General features: G+C 40.2%; 1 protein-coding gene and 1 long non-coding RNA gene across 4 annotated transcripts in view; one reads left to right on the forward strand and one right to left on the reverse strand.

Moving 5' to 3' along the window:
• SDCBP (syndecan binding protein) overlaps positions 1-21,042 on the reverse strand; it is a 34,283-nt gene that overhangs the window by 2,441 nt on the left and 10,800 nt on the right. Inside the window, exons 1-7 of one of the 3 annotated variants that reach the window (XM_027042915.2) lie at positions 18,037-18,090; positions 16,945-17,010; positions 11,175-11,253; positions 9,855-9,964; positions 3,970-4,131; positions 1,434-1,609; positions 539-710 (exon numbers count right to left, since the gene is read on the reverse strand). In XM_027042915.2, coding sequence (XP_026898716.2) covers positions 539-710; positions 1,434-1,609; positions 3,970-4,131; positions 9,855-9,964; positions 11,175-11,253; positions 16,945-16,995 — 750 coding nt within the window. In that variant the 5' untranslated portion in view covers positions 16,996-17,010; positions 18,037-18,090. Of the gene's footprint in view, positions 1-538; positions 711-1,433; positions 1,610-3,969; positions 4,132-9,854; positions 9,965-11,174; positions 11,254-16,944; positions 17,011-18,036; positions 18,091-21,042 lie in introns of those variants that run through there. The other 2 variants (XM_027042916.2, XM_027042914.2) reach the window with 2 other exon arrangements.
• LOC128312882 (uncharacterized) lies at positions 4,128-18,694 on the forward strand. The gene is made up of 3 exons (XR_008292792.1): positions 4,128-4,716; positions 12,922-13,181; positions 18,056-18,694. It is a non-coding gene; the product is annotated as an uncharacterized LOC128312882 (long non-coding RNA).

Below are 21,042 nucleotides of genomic sequence, written 5' to 3' on the forward strand. Positions count from 1 at the left end.
ACTGCTAAGTAAACTAAGTATTGTAGCCAAAGAATCATCTTTTTCATTACTTAAGATGAAAGAATTTTCTTCATGTACAAGACTTCCCGTGTCCTCTCAGTTAACAGTGCGTTCTTAACCAAGTTCATGAAACGAGCAGGTCTTAATGAAAACCTTTCGACCCTAACACAGCCTTATTTAGGAATCTGTGGAGGGGGAAAATGTGGTACTAATCTAAACAGAAACCATTACTCACTTCCTACCATTCCTGGGTTGGAAAAAGCTGAGCAATCACTCATTCAGAATGTCCTCAAAATCCTCAATGCCCACATCTCCACAGAATTCTAGTTCAAGGGACTGCAGAGATCATAGTAGTCAAGCCCTCTGCTATAGGAACGACAATTCCAGAGAATAGTCCACGTAATTCCTTTGGCCTGAGAGCACAGCCAGAGTCCTAGGTCCCACATCTCCCCAAGTTCCTATTTATTTTGCAAGTCTACATGCAAACGCCACTGAAACAAATGGGAAAAGTAGCACGAGACCCAAGTTCTGTGCTCACCTTCAGCCCAATGACATTCTGCCCGTTGACTTCACAGATGTTGTGCTCTGTGAGAAGACCATTTCTGGCTGCAGAACTGTCTTTCACTATGGATGTTATCTTTCCATTTTTAAAGATAAACCCAACATGTCCGGTACTATCCTTATGCATGGTAATCATCCGTTCAAAGGGCCTGCAGACATAATGGGTTAAGTGAAAAATTTCTTTCTATTGGCCCAAGTTACTCTTCAAAATTCTCCTTAAAGCAGAGAAGATGTTCCATCTGCAGAATGTTTACTAAACACCTACCGTGTGAGAAATCAGGAACAAAATTAGATAAAACCGAAGTTTAACTGAGAAGAATAAAAACCCAAACGCTAACTGTACCAATGTGACATAGGTCGACCCTTAACACTTGCTAAGGGGCAGGAAAATAGAGGCCTTATTTCCGTGCCAAATGTTTGGTTTATAAACTGCTAAATATAAAAATGCCACCTTTCTACCTTGGCAACTAGAGCTTCATAACCCCCCTGAAGGCCAGATTTGGTTTTTAGAACTCCCACCCCAACTTGGGAGTTCTGCAGGGACCCTGGCACTGTGTCTCTCCTACACTGGATGTCTAAACAGTAAACTGGAAAGTGAGGCCAGAGATGCCATACTGCTTGCCCTTCCAATGTTCATTTACTACGATCTAGAGAAAGAGACAGGAAGGTAACTTCTAGAGGATGCATACGAAACCAGAATGCTCTAAAAATTTTTAAGAAAAATCGGCACCAAACAACTGCAAGACTGTAAGGCTAATCAATGACATCTAATATTCTTCTGCAACACAGTCAATCATATTCACAGAATCTCAAAGCCCAAGAGAATGGAAAACTAGTCTTGAATTTCCATTTCAACGGTCTAGTCAACTTACCGGTCACGAACAGTCATAGTAATCTTCTCTCCAAAAGCCTGTTTCAGCACCTTATGTGCCTTATCAGAGCTCCAACCTGCACAGTTTTCCCCGTTGATCTGGAGTACCTGGTCCCCAAATCTCAGACCAACCAAAGAGGCTGGAGAATTTGCCTGGACCAGCTGAACAAATATACCCTAGAGAATAAGGAAATAACTTTAGTCATTTGCCACTGTTACGATATGGTTTTAAAAAACACTGGAAAATTAAGAACCAACTGTTCAGGTTATGAATCTACCCCAGTTAAAAAAAAAAAAAGAAAAACTTCATGAATATGTATGCGTCATTACTCCCAAAAAAGAAACTGAAAGTTTTATGGAGGCAATGACCCCAGGAATTAGGGCAAAAACGTAAAATCACACTAGTAATTTCTACCTCAAATCATGACCCACCTAACCAACCTCAATCATCCCCGTCATCTTGGAATAAAAAGTCTAAGGAAAACAAAGTAGGGTTTCTACAAGCGCCTGGGTGGGTGGCTCAGTCAGTTGAGCATGACTTCAGTTCAGCTCATGATCTCGCGGTTCATGGGTTCAAGCCCACACCGGGCTCTGTGCTGACAGCTCAGAGCCTGGAATCTGCTTCGGATTCTGTGTCTCCCTCTCTCTCTGCCCCTCTCAAAAATAAACATTAAAAAAAAAATTTGTTTTAAATGACAGTGTAAGGTCATAACTCTTCTTTAGAGTTGAAGGACTCCTCAACCCATTTGCTAAATTACAAAGAAGTAAATAAGGTTAATTAAATAAGATTAAGGTTTATGTCATAGCCTAAAAGGTACATTCAATACCACTCCAGTTTTTATAAAGAATCCACTATGAAATAAATACAGAAAACTCAAGTTTAGTCAACAGAGAATTAAACCCACATGGATACTTATACTCTTATAAACTCTCAATCTCAGATGTTGAATATAAAAAAAAAAATACAAGTTTGGGGCGTCTGGGTGGCTCAGCCAGTTAAGCATCCAACTTTGGCTCAGGTCATGATCTTGTGGTTTACAAGTTCAAGCGCCGCGTCGGGCTCTGTGCTGATAAGTTCAGAGCCTGGAGCCTGCTTCAGATTCTGTGTCTCCCTCTCTCTCTGCCCCTCCCTCACTCACACTCTCGCTCTGTCTCAGAAATGAAGAAGAGTAAACTTGGCAAAATATGAAAGCATCTACAAAGCTAGACCCTCTCTATACTCTTAGGCTGGGTCGGACAGAATTCCTGTCCCATATCTTATAGCTTACTTTAGGACAGTACCGAAAACTGGGTGGCCCCCTATGAAATGGTCAGAGCGAGGAGTTTTGGCCAAACGGCGAAATCCACTGCAGGGATAAGTGCAATGGAGATAGGGGCCTATGAAGAGTATCTTGTCTTTTAGGGCAGAGGAAGGAGGCGAGAGCAAATCCCGGCAGAAGGGGCTGCATACACTACTGAAAAGGAAGGAAAGGCAGCGAAGTCAGGGCTTCCGAGGAAGCGTGGTGACGTGTCCTGCGTAAATTACAGGTGTGCGAGCTGCTGATGCCCTGAGCCCTCCGGCTAGGCAGGCAGGGTTGGGGCTTCCTGCCAGGATCAGCCTCAGCCATTTACCACAGTGTGCAACACTCATTACCTTTAGCATTTTCTAGGTGAAAAGGTGGGACACACTAAGCTAATAAGACTTCAGACTGATAAGGAATCCGAGGTAATGCCTGAAACCACAAATCGGGGTAAAGACTCCGCATGTCTTTAACAATCCTAAACGCCTCCTCAGAGAGTAACCACCCCATTTAATTTCTTCAGTATGGTGCGGTAAGAAGTAATTACAAAGTAAAATAATGACTGCCCTAATTAGAAAATCACTTTTGCTCAAAAAATGACCTATTAAATTCACACTGAAGGATGGAAATAACAAGCCTGCAAACTCACTTCACAAGTTAAATGATCATTATTGGAAAATACACACAAGACCACCAACTCTCACTGGTCAGTCTTTCTTAACATGTACATATGATGCCCTATTTGAAGGTCGTAATTTTATCTGTATAAACTATGTTCTACATAAACCGATGAACTTTATTCCAGAAAGGAGACTCAAAAAATAATTCACTTAAGGTAATGAAGTATCAGCTCTGCCTCTGCAGAATAGAGCATCTCCAAGTGGAAAAATTTAAGTTAGTGGACTCAAAATAATCTTGATTATAGATGCAATATAATTAATTAAAACATCTGCACTGTAGGGGCACCTGGGTGGCTCAGCCAGTTAAGTGTCCGACTTTGGCTCAGGTCATGATCTCGCAATTCATCAGTTCGAGCCCCACGTCGTGCTCTGTGCTGACGGCTCGGAGCCTGGAGCCTGTTTCAGATTCTGTGTCTCCCTCTCTCTCTGCTCCTCCCCTGCTCATGCTCGCTCTCTCACAAAAATAAACATTAAAAAAATTTTTTTTAAACATTTGCACTGTAAATTATGCTAATAGTGATCACTTAATATCCCATAAGTTATTTTGACAAACTGAAATATAATTAAAAATACTTACATTATCTATCGATTTAAGCCTGAGCCCAATCTTTCCATCTTGATCCTTACACAAAATGACTTCACGAATCCCTTGCTTAATTTCTGCTCTACGAATTCCAACGTCATTACCAGTTACAGGAGCCACCATATAGTTCATACTGGAAGGTCGTGCTACCAGCTGCTGACAAAAACATATACGACGTGTCAATACTTAGAAACATTCTTCATGAAAATACCTAAAATGACAAGTAACTTGAATATACTCAGTTGTGGTTTCCCACAAAGTAATTTGCATACTGTTTCCTTCAAATAAATGGATTTACACAAAAATGTCCCCAGCTTTTATTTACTAACCCTAAAGGAAATTTATCACCACATGTATCACCTCCAAAAGATTCAATGGCTTTCTCTGTCGCCTTCTGAATTCACTGATATCTGCTTCATGTATACTCTGGCTTGTCTTCACTCAAACATATTATCCTTGAGCTTAAAGGCCACATCATACTCTTGAAAACACACATTTTCCAGAGGGTTCTTCTGTATATGGTCTGATGTGTAGCCATCTACTGACCCTTTCAGAGTTTCTATAAAAGGGAGAACCTTCTTACCTCACAGTGCCATTGTAAGGATTAAAACTGCATGTTCCGGAAGTTCTGGCACACGAGACAGGATCATTCTCCTCCTCCACAGTGAACATTTATGGACTAACCAACTGTACGCACAAAGCAGACTGACCAAGAAGAGCTATACTTGGCATTCATGGCAGGTACCATGTTTCCAGTTTCTCCGTTTTCTCAAGTTTTCTTGACCAAAACTGGTTTTCTAGTTTAAGCGGACCCTTTCTTCAACCAAAAAGATAATGTGGGAAGAGCTTACCAAGCCTTCTTAATTGGAATCTGTCAAAAGAACCTCTGACCTACCTAAGAACTATGAGCTCAGAGCAACAATAACAGGGAAAAAGGAACCTCAACTACGTATTCACAGATTGCAAATTTTTGGTTCAGAATGTGTGGTAATTATGACCGCATATTCCTAAAGCTGAAAGTCTTAACGGGAGTAATGCACACATAAAATTATGCTAGAAATCAGAACACAATGCCAGAAAATATTACTTATGAGATTATACAGGTTCAAAACAAGAGATGATTACAGCTATAAGAGACACGGGAAAATCAGGTAATGGGATAGAAACGGAAAAATTGAAGCCAATGAATTATTTAGTTTGGCTGGAATACAGAACAAAGGGGCAAGGGGGCTTTGGAGGGGGTTTTACTTTTGAAATATCTTTATTTTTTCCAGCAAGTATTTTTAAGTACTTGACCTACTAGGTGTTCTTACTTACTATGACCAACACCACATCATCTCTGCGCCCTACCCCCATTCTAAGCAAGCAACCATTTCCGGAGAGGGCTACTACAATAACCTTCTAGACTGTCTTCCTGACTGTCCACAGAGCAAAAACATAAATTTAAAAAAAAAAAAAAAAAAAAGGAAACAAGGAAATCAGATTACACCACTCCCACAACTCAGATCCCAATCCCTTACCACGGTCTACAAGGCCACAGACCACCCGGCCCTCACTACCCCTCCAATGCCATCTGCTACCACCACGTCCTACCCTTGCTTCCTCTGGCCATCACACAAGTCTTGTCAAGTCCACCAAGTTCATTTCTGCCCGAAAGCCTTCAAGTTCTCGGTGTTCTCTTACCAGATATTCACATGCCTTACTCCCTCATTTCCTTCAGTTCTGTACTCATCGTATGTCAACCCCTCAGAGAGAACACATATGCTCACGATATTGACATATAGCCCTGGCACTTTATTCATTTGGTTCATGTCATAAGCGCTGGCTTATTTGCCTACAATGCGAGTTTCACTGGCGTGTGTGGCGGGCGGGACACTGCTGTGGTTCACTATTAGATCTATCACACCTAGCACAGTGCATGGAACATGTGGGTTCTTAAGCTACTGGCTCTCATCTCCCCTCATTTAAGGTGCCAGTGGAAGACAGCACCCTGAAAAGGGTTCTAGCTTCTAGAATATATGCTTGGAATGTGCAACCAAATACATGATACAGTTTTTTCCAAGGCCAGAATAAAAGATCTGGAAACCAAGGTGTGGCTGTGGGAATAGTTCCTCTCACTGTCATATCTAAACACACACAAAAGTTTTGCATCCCGCCCCCCAGACCCCCATACCGAGCTCTACAGTGTGAAGGTCTTATTTACGAAGGAGGCATGCCTCCACCTGGGAACACAACACTGTCTCCTCTGAATCAGAAGAACATCACCTAACCGTTGTTTTGGACTTCATATGCCACTGAACAAAGGCAAGAGGAGGTTACTAAATTGGCTAGTGTGATTAATTCTGGTTACCAAGTGAAACTGGGTTGCTGCTTGATAATGGGTTCTAGACTATGTTTGGAATCCAGAAAGTTCTCTGAGATGCCTCTTAGGTCTTCCATGTCCAACAGTAAAATTAATAGAAAAATACACTTCAGCTTGTAGTCACGATGGAGCCAGAATTACCCTCCTGCGATAAATAACCAGAAAACTGGAAAGATAGGAGGCAACAATTTTTGGACAGTGGACACTAGGTAGTGTAGGACAGTAATCCCTGAAAGATGGGAAACACATGAGGTGAGCCCTGTCATCGCCTGGCTTTCTGCCCAGACCACTATCTGGACCGGAACACAGAAGTACAAGTCCCAAGCAGAGCACTGTGCTCTTGTTAGCTGAAAAGACAAAAATCAGGAAGGCAGAAGCAGCTAGAAAGACTGCTAGAATTTATAGGGCTGAGTTCCAAAAAGGAGGGAAATACACAGAGAAAAAGCTCCAGAAAGCTGTACAGGGGTCTCCTTGAACACTCTGCTGAATGCGAATCCCAGTATCTATGAAATAAAGCTCCAAAGGCCAGGCAAAGAACATGCAGGGAGCTGTATAAGCTGAGGCTTCCCGCAGATCCCACACGACTGGGAGACATCCAGGGTCCTACCAGCAAGTGTGGTGTGCTCATTAAATACCCAGGACCTTCAGCAGAGAACCTGAGGGGACACACATGTTGAGTAATGGGGCTACAACAACCCTACAATAAAATAAAGGCTGCCCCTGGGGAGCCCGGGTGGCTCAGTTGGTTGAGCGTCCGGCTTCAGCTCAGGTCGTGATCTCACAGCTCATGAGCCCCACGTCGGGCTCTGTGCTGACAGCTCGGAGCCTGGAGCCTGCTTTGTACTCTGTGCCTCCCTCTCTCTCTGCTCCAACCCACTCGCATTCTCTGTCTCTCCAAAATAAACATTAAAAAATAAAAATTAAAAAATAAATAAAGGCTGCCTCAGACCTACCCTAACAATGTGTAAAATCAAGCGTCTGAATGACCAAGCTGATGCACATGTAACTAACTTAACTGCTTGCCAGAATAAGTGCCGACACTCTTTCCAGAAGTGCAACACGATTCAGCACCGAAAAACGTAAATTTCACAATATTCAGTTCGGGTTTTAAAAAAACAGGTGGCATGTGAACAAGGAGGAAAATGTAACCCACGATTAGGGGCAAGGGCAGTTAATAGAAACTCAGAAATAATAAATCATAAAATTAGCACACTGGGATTTTAAAATAGCTACTATGATTATGCTCAGTACACTCAAGGACTCAAAACCAGCTGGACCATCTAGAGAAGAAAAATACAGTATGTGAAATGAAAAATTCACTACATGGCAAAGGTTAGTAGAAATCTCCAGCAACAAAATAAAACAAAAGAGAAAGCAAGATGCTTAAGAATCCCAGGGATTCAGGGCACTTGGGTGGCTCAGTTGGTTAAGCATCTGACTCTTGGTTTCGGCTCAGGTCATGATCTCACAGTTCGTGGGATCGAGTCCAGTGTCCAGTCTGTGCTGACAGCACGGACCCTGCTTGGGATTCTCACTCTCCCTCTCTCTCTCTCTCTCTTCCCCTCCCCTGCTTGCACTCTCTCAAAATAAACAACAACAAAAAAAAGGAACCCCAGAGAATCAGACACTTCAAAAATGGTTTAGGTCACCCCAGTAGGTATTAAGAAAAGACCAGCTCAAGGCAGAGGGGGTAAAGAATGTGTAGCAGTCAAAGGGAGTCATAATACCAACTACAGCATCATGATCAGTCACCAAAATAATCACAGTAGCCATGACTACCTTCTGTGATTGTACCTGTACGTACACCTTCTGTAAATACAGCAATTAATCTTTTTGTTTCCCCCTACTTCCTTTACCCAAAATACCTGAATTTTTTATAGCAGTGAACTTGATACCTTTGTCTTTACGTTACAAATATTCAGCTGGGAACATGAGTAGTAAGGAGTAATTGATATTGCACAGTCACTGGTACCACAGGCCGCTGCCCAGACATGGCTATGATAACTGGCATTGTCCCATTCTGGGGAAAGGGCAAGAGTAACGCCGTGACATCAGTGGTGACTGACTTGACTTATACACCCCTGGATTCAGAATGACTTTTCTGTTTCTAAAGGTTGTAAGCAAACAAAGAAAACCACAAGAACATGCAACAGGAACCCTATGTGCCCAGCAAAGCCTAAAACGCTTACCATGAGGGCCTCCCGTAACAGAAAGTGGACTGAACCTCAGTTTTACCAAGAATTACATCTTTTAAAAGGCGCCTGCGAAGTTAACTGCTGTCCTAGGAAATTAAAATCCTTGGAGAAGCGTGTGCACATACTGAGGAGTCAGAGGAGGAGGCAGTGCCAGCTCTTAAGCCACCCTCCTAGGCTCTATTTGGCGACACTGGGGCTTCCACGTGCAGATTACGTGCGTATTCCTGGGTCAGGGGCTTCTCGTCAGCACCCACCACAGGAGGCCGGAAGGCTAGAGGAGGACAAGTGCCTTGTTCCCTCCTCTTTGTTTCCTGTTCCTGTCGGCACGGCCTGGGCCTCACCCTTCATCTTGGTGGCAGGAGTTGATTCCGTTCTCCAGCTTTTACTGCCACCCCCAGAACCGGCCTCGCCACGCCCTCTCCGAGGTCCCGGTGCTAACAGCAGTGTCCTCTCCTGCCAGGTCTGAGGCCCAGCTCCAAGGGGCCCTTCCCCCCAAGCTTGCCGGCTCTGCGAACTCCGAACCCTTCCCCGTGCCACCCCAGTGCCAGGAGCAGCAGCTACTTCCTGCAATCACATCTCTGTTGCACGTCCGCGTTTTCAAGTCTTCAACTTTTCTAATTTCTTCTGCTGTCTACCAAATGGGCTCTGACTGATCCAGGCAAGTTTTCAATAAATATTTGGTAAACAGGTAAATGCCAGGTACCGTATTAAGTACTGGACTTATGGCAACAAGAGAGACGTGGACCCTGTCTTTGTGATGTAATTATAATAAGTGCTATAAAGGGCTATGGCCTTACAGCAAAGACCTTAATAAGAGGCTGTGAGATGCATCAGATTTAAGCCTAGAATCTGGGGTCTTCTTACAGGGAGCTTTAGACTTCGGAGTGCTAGAAGATTGTGACCAAAGAGATATGACAGACCTGTACTTGAGAAAGATGAATCCAGCAGCAGCTCAGTACTGTTTGATATAAGCAGTCACTCGAGGAAATTGAAGAGGTTAGAAGTAGCCTGAGTAGGGTTATAGCGGCACTGGAATGACTAAAGGGAATACCAAAATCACAGTGAAGACAAAATCACCAGGTCTTCGTAACTGACTAAATGCAGAAGACTAAGGAGAACGGACTAGTCAGCGGCGTCTGAATCTTTCACTCCTAAGAAACTAGAAAAGTGGTAAAAGGATGAAAGCAGATCATTTACGAAGTGAGATCCAGAAGGCAATCTAAAATTAGAGAAGTTACAGATCTGTGAGTTGGCCGTAAGACATTTTATCTATGTCTAAAATATGATTTTATACAATTCAAAATTAATTACACTATACGTACCCCCTGAACTGATGCTCCAGGGACCAAGGCCATATTTGCACGGACTTCTTCTTCATTTAAACTCAGCCCCATGTACTGAGAGAGCTCCGGATACAGTTTAGGATAGAGATCTAACATAAATGAATGCATAAGGAAAAAAAGCACAGGAATGTTTAATATGAAAACTGTTGTTATGGGCTTCTAGTTGTATTTAAAAACTACATTTAATTTAGAAAATCTAGAATGAATTTAAATTAGCAATTTGGAAAATCGTCTCCTTGTCTCTGTAATGACAATTAGAAATGGGAAATACAGAAAAAGTTTAAGGTGAAAGTCATAAAGTATAAAGACATTTGAACTGAAATAACCTCAGATTTCTAAATAGTGAAGAGTACAAATAATTTTTCCAAATAAATTATCTTGCCTTTTTTTCTTGAAATAAACCTATTTCTCAATTTCGTAAGCATAGCACTGATCTCCACCTCAGAACTGACTAAAATGTTTATTGTCAAGCCAGCTACTTTACAACTCATTTAATAAACACAGCTTTGAAATGATTCTTCTGAACTAAAATTAAAAAAATAAATCAAAGCTTAAAAACGTATTTAGTGTCAGAGCCTTTAAAAAACATTAACCACATTCCAACGAAATCTTAGAAACAGTATATTTAAGTATCAGCAGTATTTAACTTAGTAGCAAAGTTAGGTGCTATTTCCCTAAGTTCCTTTTTACATGATTTGTGACTTAAAATGAATTTTCTAGAAGAAACAATGTTATAAGTAGCTATAAGATGACTGGTTACAAAAATCTATTTAATACTCCTTTTTTATTTTAAGTCATACTAATTAGGGGCTCTGGTCTAAACCTCTCTAAACAAACAAGGAAAAGGAATCAAAGAGAAGTATATACAGAGACCTAGTAGAGGTTCCAGAATTTGGGACGCTCCCCCAAACGGAGGTGGTTGGAAATTTCAAACCCCACCCTCACCTCACAAAGGTGGAGGACAGTTCACAAAGTTCAAGAGCAGTAGCATGGGACACACAGTGCACATATACTGTTTTTTCATAATGAAGCAGTCATAAATTAGGGGTTTATGGGGCTGAGATTTAACTTAATCCACTTAAGTTTGATGAAATTATAAGACCTATCTTCATAGTCATAGTTCATTCTTTTGATTAAAGGATTCTATTTTGAAGTAAACATTTTTTTCCTACTATTACTGGAACTTGAACCACATATTATGCTACAGGTTAAAAAAATTTTTTTGGATTCCCTATTTCAGTAAAAGAAAGCTTAAACATATTTCTGTTCAAGAAGAATGAACCCAAAATATAAACCTACTTCCATCTTGAGAAATGGGAGCTGAAGCCTCAGACAAAATTGCTGGGTTGGCAGGGTTGGCAGAAAAGGCAGTTTGAGCCTGAAAAAGAAAAGAAGATTCTTACAACGCTACATATACTTACTTAAAATTCTTCCATAATTTATAAGTTAAATTTAGTACTTCCAAAAAAACTAAAACAGTTTAAATCTTATTCAATAAAGTTTAATTTCAAATCCTTCAGCAATGTATTTTTCAAAGAAAATCTGCAAATCTAAAATACACTTTATATTCTGAATATTTTAACATTTACCATATACCATATGTGGGGCTCGAATGCTCGAGCCATGAGATTATAACATGAGCTGAAGCTGGACACTTAACCCAGGTGCCCCTAAACTGCATTATTTAATCCACATATTTATTTAATACACATATTTCCAATTTAATCCACACATTTATTTAATCCAGCCAAAAAGAATGAAATCTTGCCATTTGCAACAATGTGGATGGAACCAGAGTTAAAGTGTATCATGCTAAGTGAAATTAGAGAAAGACAAATATGACTTCACTCATACTTGAAATTTAGGATACAAAACAGATGAACAGGAGGGAAGGGAAGCAAAAATAATATAAAAACAGGGAGGGTGACAAAACATAAGAGACTCTTAAAATACAGAGAACAAACAAGGTTGCTGGGAGGGGTTTTGGGTGGGGGGATGGGCTAAATGAGCAAGGGGCATCGAGGAGGGCACTTGTTGGGATGAGCCCTGGGTGTTATACGTAGAGACGAATCACTGGATTCTACTTCTGAAATCATCGTTGCACTATATGTTAACTAACTTGGATGTACGTTAAAATAAATACATAAATTTAAAAAAAAAGAGAGGTGGGCCATACAACTTTACAATATTGTCTCTAAATGATACATGGTGATTTCAGAAAATCAGATCCGTATCAGAAAAAGGATTTCATCTTGGAATACTTAATGTGGCATGCGCCGTGAGGCAGCCTGAGAGGAGTTCCTGGCATATTTCAGTAAGAGTAGCATGTTGACAAATACATGCATTGCGAAATGACTTTGACAAATTTGTTTAAAAGTTATACGTTATTTTAATCATTATTCTTTTACACCCATGATAAAGTATGCACTTTGCTTACTCTGTAATAATTTTGTATTTAGTACAGTGTATCCCTCTGCTTACAGCTGATAAAACGAAGATGATTTCAGTGGGATATGCTAAAACGGCAAAATATTAGCAACTTAAAAGTATTTAAATTTTTAGGTGTTTTTCTGATACGTGACTTTTTATATGAATCTGGTTGAGCTTTTTTCCTTCTACAAGTATTTGTAGAGTAGTGAGTAAAAGAGTAATGAAAAGTGTAAATGTCTGTGCTGACAGCTCAGAGCCTGTGGAGCCTGCTTCCGATTCTGTGTCTCGCTCTCTCTGATCCTCTCCCGCTCATGCTCTCTAAAATAAACGTTAAAAAAATAATGAAGTGTTATACCTATTCCTGAAATTAGTGCCAAGAGTAGTCCCAAAGAGGCTTGGAGTGATGGAAGCTTAATTTAAATAAGCACAGCCTATAAAAGCATTGGAGGGTACTTCATTCATTTGGGTTGTAAATATTTTGATATGCCTGTTATTGCATACTTTAGTATTGATTGTTTTACAATTTGTCACATTCTAAACTGAAATAAAATGCAATGAAAATCTCTACAATTTTATATAATAGTCCACAAACTCAGTGTATGTTGAATTTTCAAAGTTCTTTCAGCAGCTATCAGCTAAAATGAGCTAGGAGCCAGTGGATTACTTCTTGGATAACCTCTAAGGAAAAAAAAAATACTGTTCGGCACTCGAAGGAAATGAACTATCAAGCCATGAAAAGGCATAGAGGAAACTTAAATGCATACTACTAAGTGAAAGAAACCAACCTGAGAAGTCTGAAAACAGTATGATTTCAACTATATGACATTTTGGAGAAGGCAAACTATGGAGGCAGTAAAAAGATCAGCAGCTGCCAGGGTAAGTGGGGAGGAAGAGAGGAATAGGTAAGAATTTTTAGGGCCATATTTTGCAACACAGAATTCTGTATAACACTAGATTCTGTACAATACCATGGTGGCTATGTCATTACACATTTGTCAAAACAACACCAAGTACGTAACACCAAGAGTGAACCCTAATGTAAACAAACTATGGACTTTGAGTGGTAATGTGTCCGTGTACGCTAATCACTTACGACAAACATACCAATCAAATGAGGATACTGATAGTGGGGGAGGATGTGCTCTATGTATGTGTTGAAGGGAGGGGTGGTTAATTACAGGTTAACCCTCTGTAACCTTCCATTCTATTTTGCTGTGAACCTAAAACTGTTCTAAAAATAGAACGTAATAATTTAAAAAAAAATTTAATGTTTATTTATTTTTGAAGGAGAGAGAGAGAGAGAGACAGAGCATGCATGGGGGAAGGGCAGAGAGAGAGAGAGAGGGAGACACAGAATCCGAAGCCGACTCCGGGCTCTTGAGCTGTCAGCACAGAGCCTGACACGGGGCTCGAACTCACTAGCCAGGAGATCATGACCTGATCCCAAAGTCAGACAGACACATAACTGACCGAGCCACCCAGGCACCCCTATTTTTTAAAAATTATTCTTTCCCATGATCTCATGAGCCTGTTTCAGGCTCCGTGCTGAGTGTGGAGCTTGCCTGGGACCCTCTCTCCCTCTCTCTGCCCCTCCCCGACTCTCAAATAAACTTTTAAAAATTGTTTTTTTAATGTATAAAAAATTGTTCCTTTTTACGTTGGGTATATTTTTCTATTCTTGTACTCATTGCTTCTGTTCTTATCCAAGAAATACTGAAGTGAGACTATATAGAGAAAGCTCTCTGCTAATAGGTACATATTTAATTATCATATAATCTGTAGTAAAGATAAAACACAAGAAAGAAGGTACATCAAGGGCTTAAAGACTATACACCATTAAAATGTAGCAAACTATTTCACACTTACTGGAAATCTCAAACTACTAAAAAAAAAAAAAAAGAAAAAAAGGAATGGGATCCCCAAGGAGTCCCTTCCAGGGCATGCACTCGGAGACACTCGCGTCAACCTCATAATGGATAGAGGTTCAGGGATTGTATGATGCTAAGAGCAACAGCCTAATGGCTTTTGCAAAATAGTTTACACAATATGAACTGCCAGTTCGCTGCTGCAATTTAGCTTTGCCGTGGTGTACAAGGTCAGAAGATTAGAAAATAAACGCTGCTTCTGCAGGGGCATCTCAAGCACAAAAATAAACCTATCTCTATCTTAGAAAATGAAACAAGAAAGACCAGCCCAGGACTACAGTGACTAAGGCAGGACTATTTTTAAATACAGAAAGCATAAAAAGCCAAGTTTCCCCCTCCTTAACTCATGGTTGTATTTCTAAGCAGCTAGCTTCCTGCTCAGAACATTAAAAGGTCTTCTAATGGAAATACCCATATAATTTGCTTCTCCTTAAAGAGGTCAGTGTGATGCGTTCGTAGCCCTCTTTATTTTCCAATCAAACATTTATAAATATCAACTTTCCCTTTTCTGTTTTTCAAAAATCAAAAACTTCTGTTCAAAGGCAACTCTGGTTAGAGTTCAATTCTATAAAAACTAACAGAAAACGATGAAAACAGATTAGTCATTCCTTCAGATCCATCTGCAAATCCTTATTGATGTCTTATTAATGGCTTGTTATTCGTGAAGGCTAAATATTTCCGACACAAGCTTTTTAAAAACAATGCATGCTTGTTCAGATGAATTTTGCAGAAATAAAACTATATAAGAAAAATGCTGACAAATACTGAAGAGAGAAGGGATAGAGCATTACATGACTGAACAAACCTCTTAAAATTGAAGCATCAAAGCCTTTAGCAGCTGAACAGATTTCAGACACTTTTTACCAACCGTATTTTAATATCCTCAGTGGATTTATAATGGAAAATAAATACTCATGATGTCCACCCATATTTACCCAATCATTGCTATAAGGTAATAATTTCAGCCATACAACTGCTACTGTTATTGCTGGGAGTTTTTCACCCTAGAAAGGCCAACATTTTGCCCAAAAAAACTTACATACTTGACGTTGTTTAAGACATCTTGCAGGCTTAGAATAAGCTTTTTAATTTTTTTTAATGTTTATTTATTTTTGAGACTGAGAGAGACAGAGCACGAATGGCGGAGGGGCAGAGAGAGAGGGAGACACAGAATCGGAAGCAGGCTCCAGGCTCTGAGCCATTAGCCCAGAGCCCGACGCGGGGCTCGAACCCACGGACCGTGAGATCGTGACCTGAGCCGAAGTCGGACGCTCAACCGACTGAGCCACCCAGGCGCCCCAATTTTTGAGAGAGAGACAGAGCATGAGCAGGGGTGGGGCAGAGAGAGAGAGAGAGAGAGAGAGAAAGGGAGACACAGAATCCAAAGCAGGCTCCAGGCTCTGACCTGAGAGCACACAGCCCAATGTGGGGCTTGAACTCACAAACTGCAAGATCACAACCTGAGGAAGTCGGACACTCAATGGACTGAGACCCAGGTGCCCCTATAATAAACTTTTTATGTCTGTTAAATAATTAGTAAGAAGTAAATCTTACTTGGAGTAAACAAGGATCTTCAGGATAAGAAGCTTTGAAGTAATTAACAACTCAAAGAATCTCATCACATTTATCATTTTAAAAAGGTTTTAGGACTAATGAAGGAAATCACGGAATTTCATTTACCTTATCAAATTCAAAGAATAAACAAGAGCTAAAAAAAAAATGAGCTTATTTATAAGATCAAGTTTAATGTAAACTGGAAAAAAGGATAGGTTCATTAAATACTACAAATTATCCCAGTTAAAAAGAATAAAAACTCACAAAAACAGCAAGAATTGACCCCTATTTCCAACTTTCTTAAGCAGAAGACTCAGTCTTCATTCAAAAACTAAATTTTCTTTTAAGTTTATTTATGTATCTAGAGAGAGAGGAAGAGCATACACAGGGAGGGGGAAAAAGAAAGAGAGGGAAAGAAAATCCCAAGCAGGCTCTGCACTGTCAGCCCGGAGTAGGGCTGGACCTCATGTCCAGAGACCACATGTCCATGTGAGATCATGACCTGAGCCAAAATCCAGAGTTGGATGCTTGCTTTACTGACTGGGCCACCCAGGTGCCTGCCCCAGAAGCATCTGTCTTCAAAACTAATACTTACATGAAGTACTACAAAAAACATTTGACTTAATGAAATACATTTAGAGGACAAACATGTGAAATGTCTGTCACTTATACCTAAAAGGAAATAAAACCCTTCACTTTCATTGTGCTTTTACGCTACTTCTAAAAACATTCACCATCTCTGTAATTTTTAACTTCGAAGAAAAGGCAAAGACTCATTTTAAAAATCAGTCATACCTGAAGATCCAAGAGAACAATGTACTAATTTTAAACAAAACTATGAACCGCCTAAGCAGTTGAAGTGTATTTTACCAACTTAAATATATAGTATTTAAATTTCGGTCTTAAAATCAACCTATCTTTAGAGCTTTAAGTCCAGTTTTAAAGAAATAATACCCCATGCCCATTAACTCACAGTGAAATAAAAAAGAATTGGTAGCTTTTCTGTAACTTTTTAGTCTGCAATTAATAAACTGAAAAAAGTTGAACTGTAAAAATGAATGTATCTGCTATTTAAGTTTCTTCCTTCACTTCACCTATAACTAGAACATTATGACATTACATATATATACTTTTTAAGTACACAAACAACTTAAACATACCTGAATAACTTTGTCTACCTTCAGGTCTTCAAGAGATGGGTACAGAGACATTTTCACAGGATTTTTCTAAAGAAAAAACAAAAATAAATTTCTGTAATTCAAATTTCATTGAAATTTAAATAATATGCATAGCCAGCAACATATAAACCAGCAATACATGTGAACATGTGTAAATTTTTAACACGGTAAGAAACATCTGAACTGTAAGACATGTGGAAAAATATGAACATCTAGCCTACACTAAAAACTGATTACTGGTTAGCAAACTATTTCTCCTTCCCTTACTACTACTACCAAACTGTATCCACTGCAGATTTTAAATTTCCCTTCAAGGAAAGGTCCACTTCAAAAGTTTAGAAAATCAAAGAGTACAGTTATGTGACTTACCTAGTGTGCACACGCACTTGGCAGATGTGCAATGATCATATCCTAACAAAACCCTAAAAGAGTTCCTATGCAGTATCTATAGAATCTCTATCACTAGGAAACACACACACACACACACACACACACACACACACACACGTAGTTAGAAGAAACAATAGACAGCAATTATTAACAATAGTTTTATCTTCAGGACACACGAATGATGCAGATATTAAGGGACTAAGGAATAAGAGAAATTTTTACATTAAAAAAAATTTTTTTAATGTTTATTTATTTGCAAGGCAGAACATGACCAGGGGAGGGTCAGAGAGAGAGGGAGACACAGAATCCGAAGCAGGCTCCTGGCTCTGAGCTGTCAGCACAGAGCCCGATACGGGGCTCGAACTCATGAATCATGAGATCATGACCTGAGCTCAACTCGGATGCTTAACTGACTGAGCCACTAAGGAGCCCAAGGAAATTTTTACATTTTAGACATTTCTATACTGTTCAATGTTTTTTAGTGACCATGAGTTGTTTTTTCTAGTAATTTAAAACAAAGTTCTTTAGAAGTATTACAAGGATATGTACTTTAAAGTTTTGTTTGGCTATTTTGAAATAGATACCTGGTACCTTCTTTAAAGCCAACCAAACAGAACATATCCCAAACTGGCATAGGGTAGGCATAACAGAGATTCTGGAACTAGCTATCAATGTATTACCTACCTCCCCTCTCCAACTCCAGGCATTCCTCTAGGCTCTGCGATATGGAGACGGGCCCCTTGAACACTGCTCTGTGACCAGCAGCACCAGGTTAAGCTCCGTCAGTGCAGGGAGCTGGAGATCCGCTGGAGGAGAGAGGGTTTTCGCCTCCAGGGTCCAGGACACCACTCTGGCCAGGCCCTCGCCGTACCTGCTTCTCTAGCGCCTTGCTCCCGCCAGGAGCGGCTTCTTTAGCACCCGAGGCCCACAGCGCACAGAAGCGCCTCGGACCCGGCGCCGCGCCGCGCCGAGCAGCTTCCCGCCTGCTGCCACCCGCGAGGCACCTCCCCATGAGCAGCTCTCCCTAACACCGCCTCGTGTGCAGCAAATCCCCAGAGGCGGCACCATCCTGGCCTCCACCAGCACCCCAGAGGGAGAACGGCCAGGAGGGTGCTTTTGAGACGCCGACTTCACCCTCCAGTGAGCAAGGCCCGCACTCCCCAAGGCCCGGGTCTCAGACGCAGGAAGAGGGCAGCCTCTGGGGGCGCTCCAGCTCAGCCCTGGGGTAGCAGGTACCTACTAAATCTGCTCTTCCTGAATTCATTAAAGTTGTCTTTACTTTTGGCTAACCAATTCTTGTCCCTTGAATCATGTTATAGTTAATAATTCCGTCCATTCAACTTTCACCATTTAAATGGCTGTATCGCTTCCATTTCTTGACTGGATGCCGAACCACCGTACTTTTTAAAAAATTCATATCCCTCACATACCGTAAAATTCACTTTTAAAAGGTGCAATTCTACAGTTTTAACATGTCTACAGTTGTGCAACCCTCCCTACCATCTAGTATTAGAACATTTCCAGCACCTCAAAAAGAAATGACATGCCTATCTATTCTCCCCTCCCTCCAGCTCTAGACAATTAAGAATCTACTTTTTGCTTCTTGATTTGCCTATTCTGGATATTTAATTTAGAATCACAAAACATGTTGACTCTTGCATTTCTTTCTTTTGCACTTACTATAATGCTTTCCAAGTTTCTCATGCTGTAGCATGGACCAACACTTCACTCCTTTTTAGAACTACATAATATTCCGTTGTAGAGACACTGCATTTGGGGGATCCATTCGTCACTCGATGATATTTTGGGTTTTTACACTTTTTGACTATTGTGAATAATGCTAATGATGCTAATGAACATTCACATCCAAATTTTTGCGTAAACACGTATGTTTAATTCTCTTGTCACACAGGTAAGAGTACAACTGCCGAGTCACGTGGTAACTTGATGTTTAACTTTTCGAGGAACTGGCGAACTGGTTTCCAAAGTGACTGCATCATCATACTCTGGCTTTTCAGATCGCATAAATCTTCTGCTTTTTACCAAAGGGCATCACTTGACATTCCCACCAGTAACAAATAGCAGAGGGTCCCAATTTCCCCGTATCTTCGCCAATACTTACTATTGTCTTTTTGACTACAGACACCCTAGCATACGTGAAGCTGCACCCCATGCAGTTTTGACTTGTATTTCCCTATGACTAATGATGCTCTGCATCTTTTCATTTGGTTATTGGCCATTTGTATATCTTAGGGAAAATGCCAATTCAAATCCTTTGACCACTTTATTACTTTCTTTCCTCTCTCTTTTTTTTTTTTTTTTTTTTTTTGCCTAATTCTCCTGGGATAGGGCCTCCAATAAAATGCCAAATAAAAATGGCCTGATAGTTTTTAAGGGGAAAATAGGGCTTAGGTTTATGAATAAAATACAAATTTATGTGAAAGCACAATTTAAAAAAATGACTTAATTCTATTAATCCGGGGGGCGGGGGAAATGGGAGTCCCTTTCCTGTGTCTCAAAAAATCATTTCTCTAACAGCTTCCCCCTTAAACACATTTTATTTACCTTTCCAACCATTTTATCAACCTCATAACATCACTTGAAATTCACTGGAACAAATGTTGACTTTGAATCTAGCACTATTTCTATTTTTGGTTTCTACTTCTAGTTTTGCCACTGGCCACCCACAAGATCCCCTCTTCCTCAGGAAAAATGAATTGGATGAGTGGTAAGTTTCAAAACTCAGTGAATTTTCTCAGAGATTTTCGTCACAGAAGCTTTCCCTCCAGTAAATATTAACTGAAGTTGTCTGAACAACTCTAAGGCTGCTCATTCCCCAGAAGTGACTTCACACTCATACAAATACTCAAATTCAATCCCCGAAAAAATAAATGGCTTTTCAGACATTTTTTAAATATCAAGTATCACCCCAACCGATGCTTTTTTAAAAATTTACTTTCAGGTTTGCTCTAAGTATGTTGACCTTAATTAACTCTCACCACTCTTCTAAAATACAAAGGATTCCTTAATGATTTTCCTTCCCAAACTATTGTTGTGGCCTCATTTCACATCATATCCTTTAAGCATTACAACATTCCAGCCACAAACTACTTGCTATTTCCCAGCCAGGTCTAGCGCTTCTGTGTCTCCGGATCTTTGCAAAAGCTGCTTCCTCTTCCCAGAATGTCCTTCCAGGACTTCTCCATCAAAATCCCAGTCAAGAGCCACTTTTGTGAGGACACCACTGATGACCTCAGTCTGACACCGTTTCTCTCAAGTCACCAGCGTCATTCTGCCTTACGTTATATAGCTAGTTTACGTTTATCTCTGTTCTTGAGGTCAAGGCCTTTAATTTCCTATTTATCTAGCATGATGTCTTGTCCTAAACCAAGTCAAATGTTTATTACATTTTTACTGATACTGTCAATAGCAGTAAATATCTTTCGAACATTTATTGAAAAGTTCAATTTTCTTCGCCTCCAAGTCTACATATTTGAACACAACCCTGTTTAAAGCACTTCCAGGATAATAATAAATTCTTGTATTATTTTTCTGAAAGGCTCTACCAACTTGTATGAGTTAATCTTTGGTCTAATCTTAAGTGCCAACAATAAGTAGTTCTTTCTGAAGAACTACAAAGCTATCTTTGAAAAATCCTTTCAAGTATGGCTGGAATTTCAGAATGACTAA

The sequence above is a fragment of the Acinonyx jubatus genome, chromosome F2 (assembly GCF_027475565.1).
Source record: "Acinonyx jubatus isolate Ajub_Pintada_27869175 chromosome F2, VMU_Ajub_asm_v1.0, whole genome shotgun sequence".
In the NCBI taxonomy this organism is placed as follows: domain Eukaryota; kingdom Metazoa; phylum Chordata; class Mammalia; order Carnivora; family Felidae; genus Acinonyx; species Acinonyx jubatus.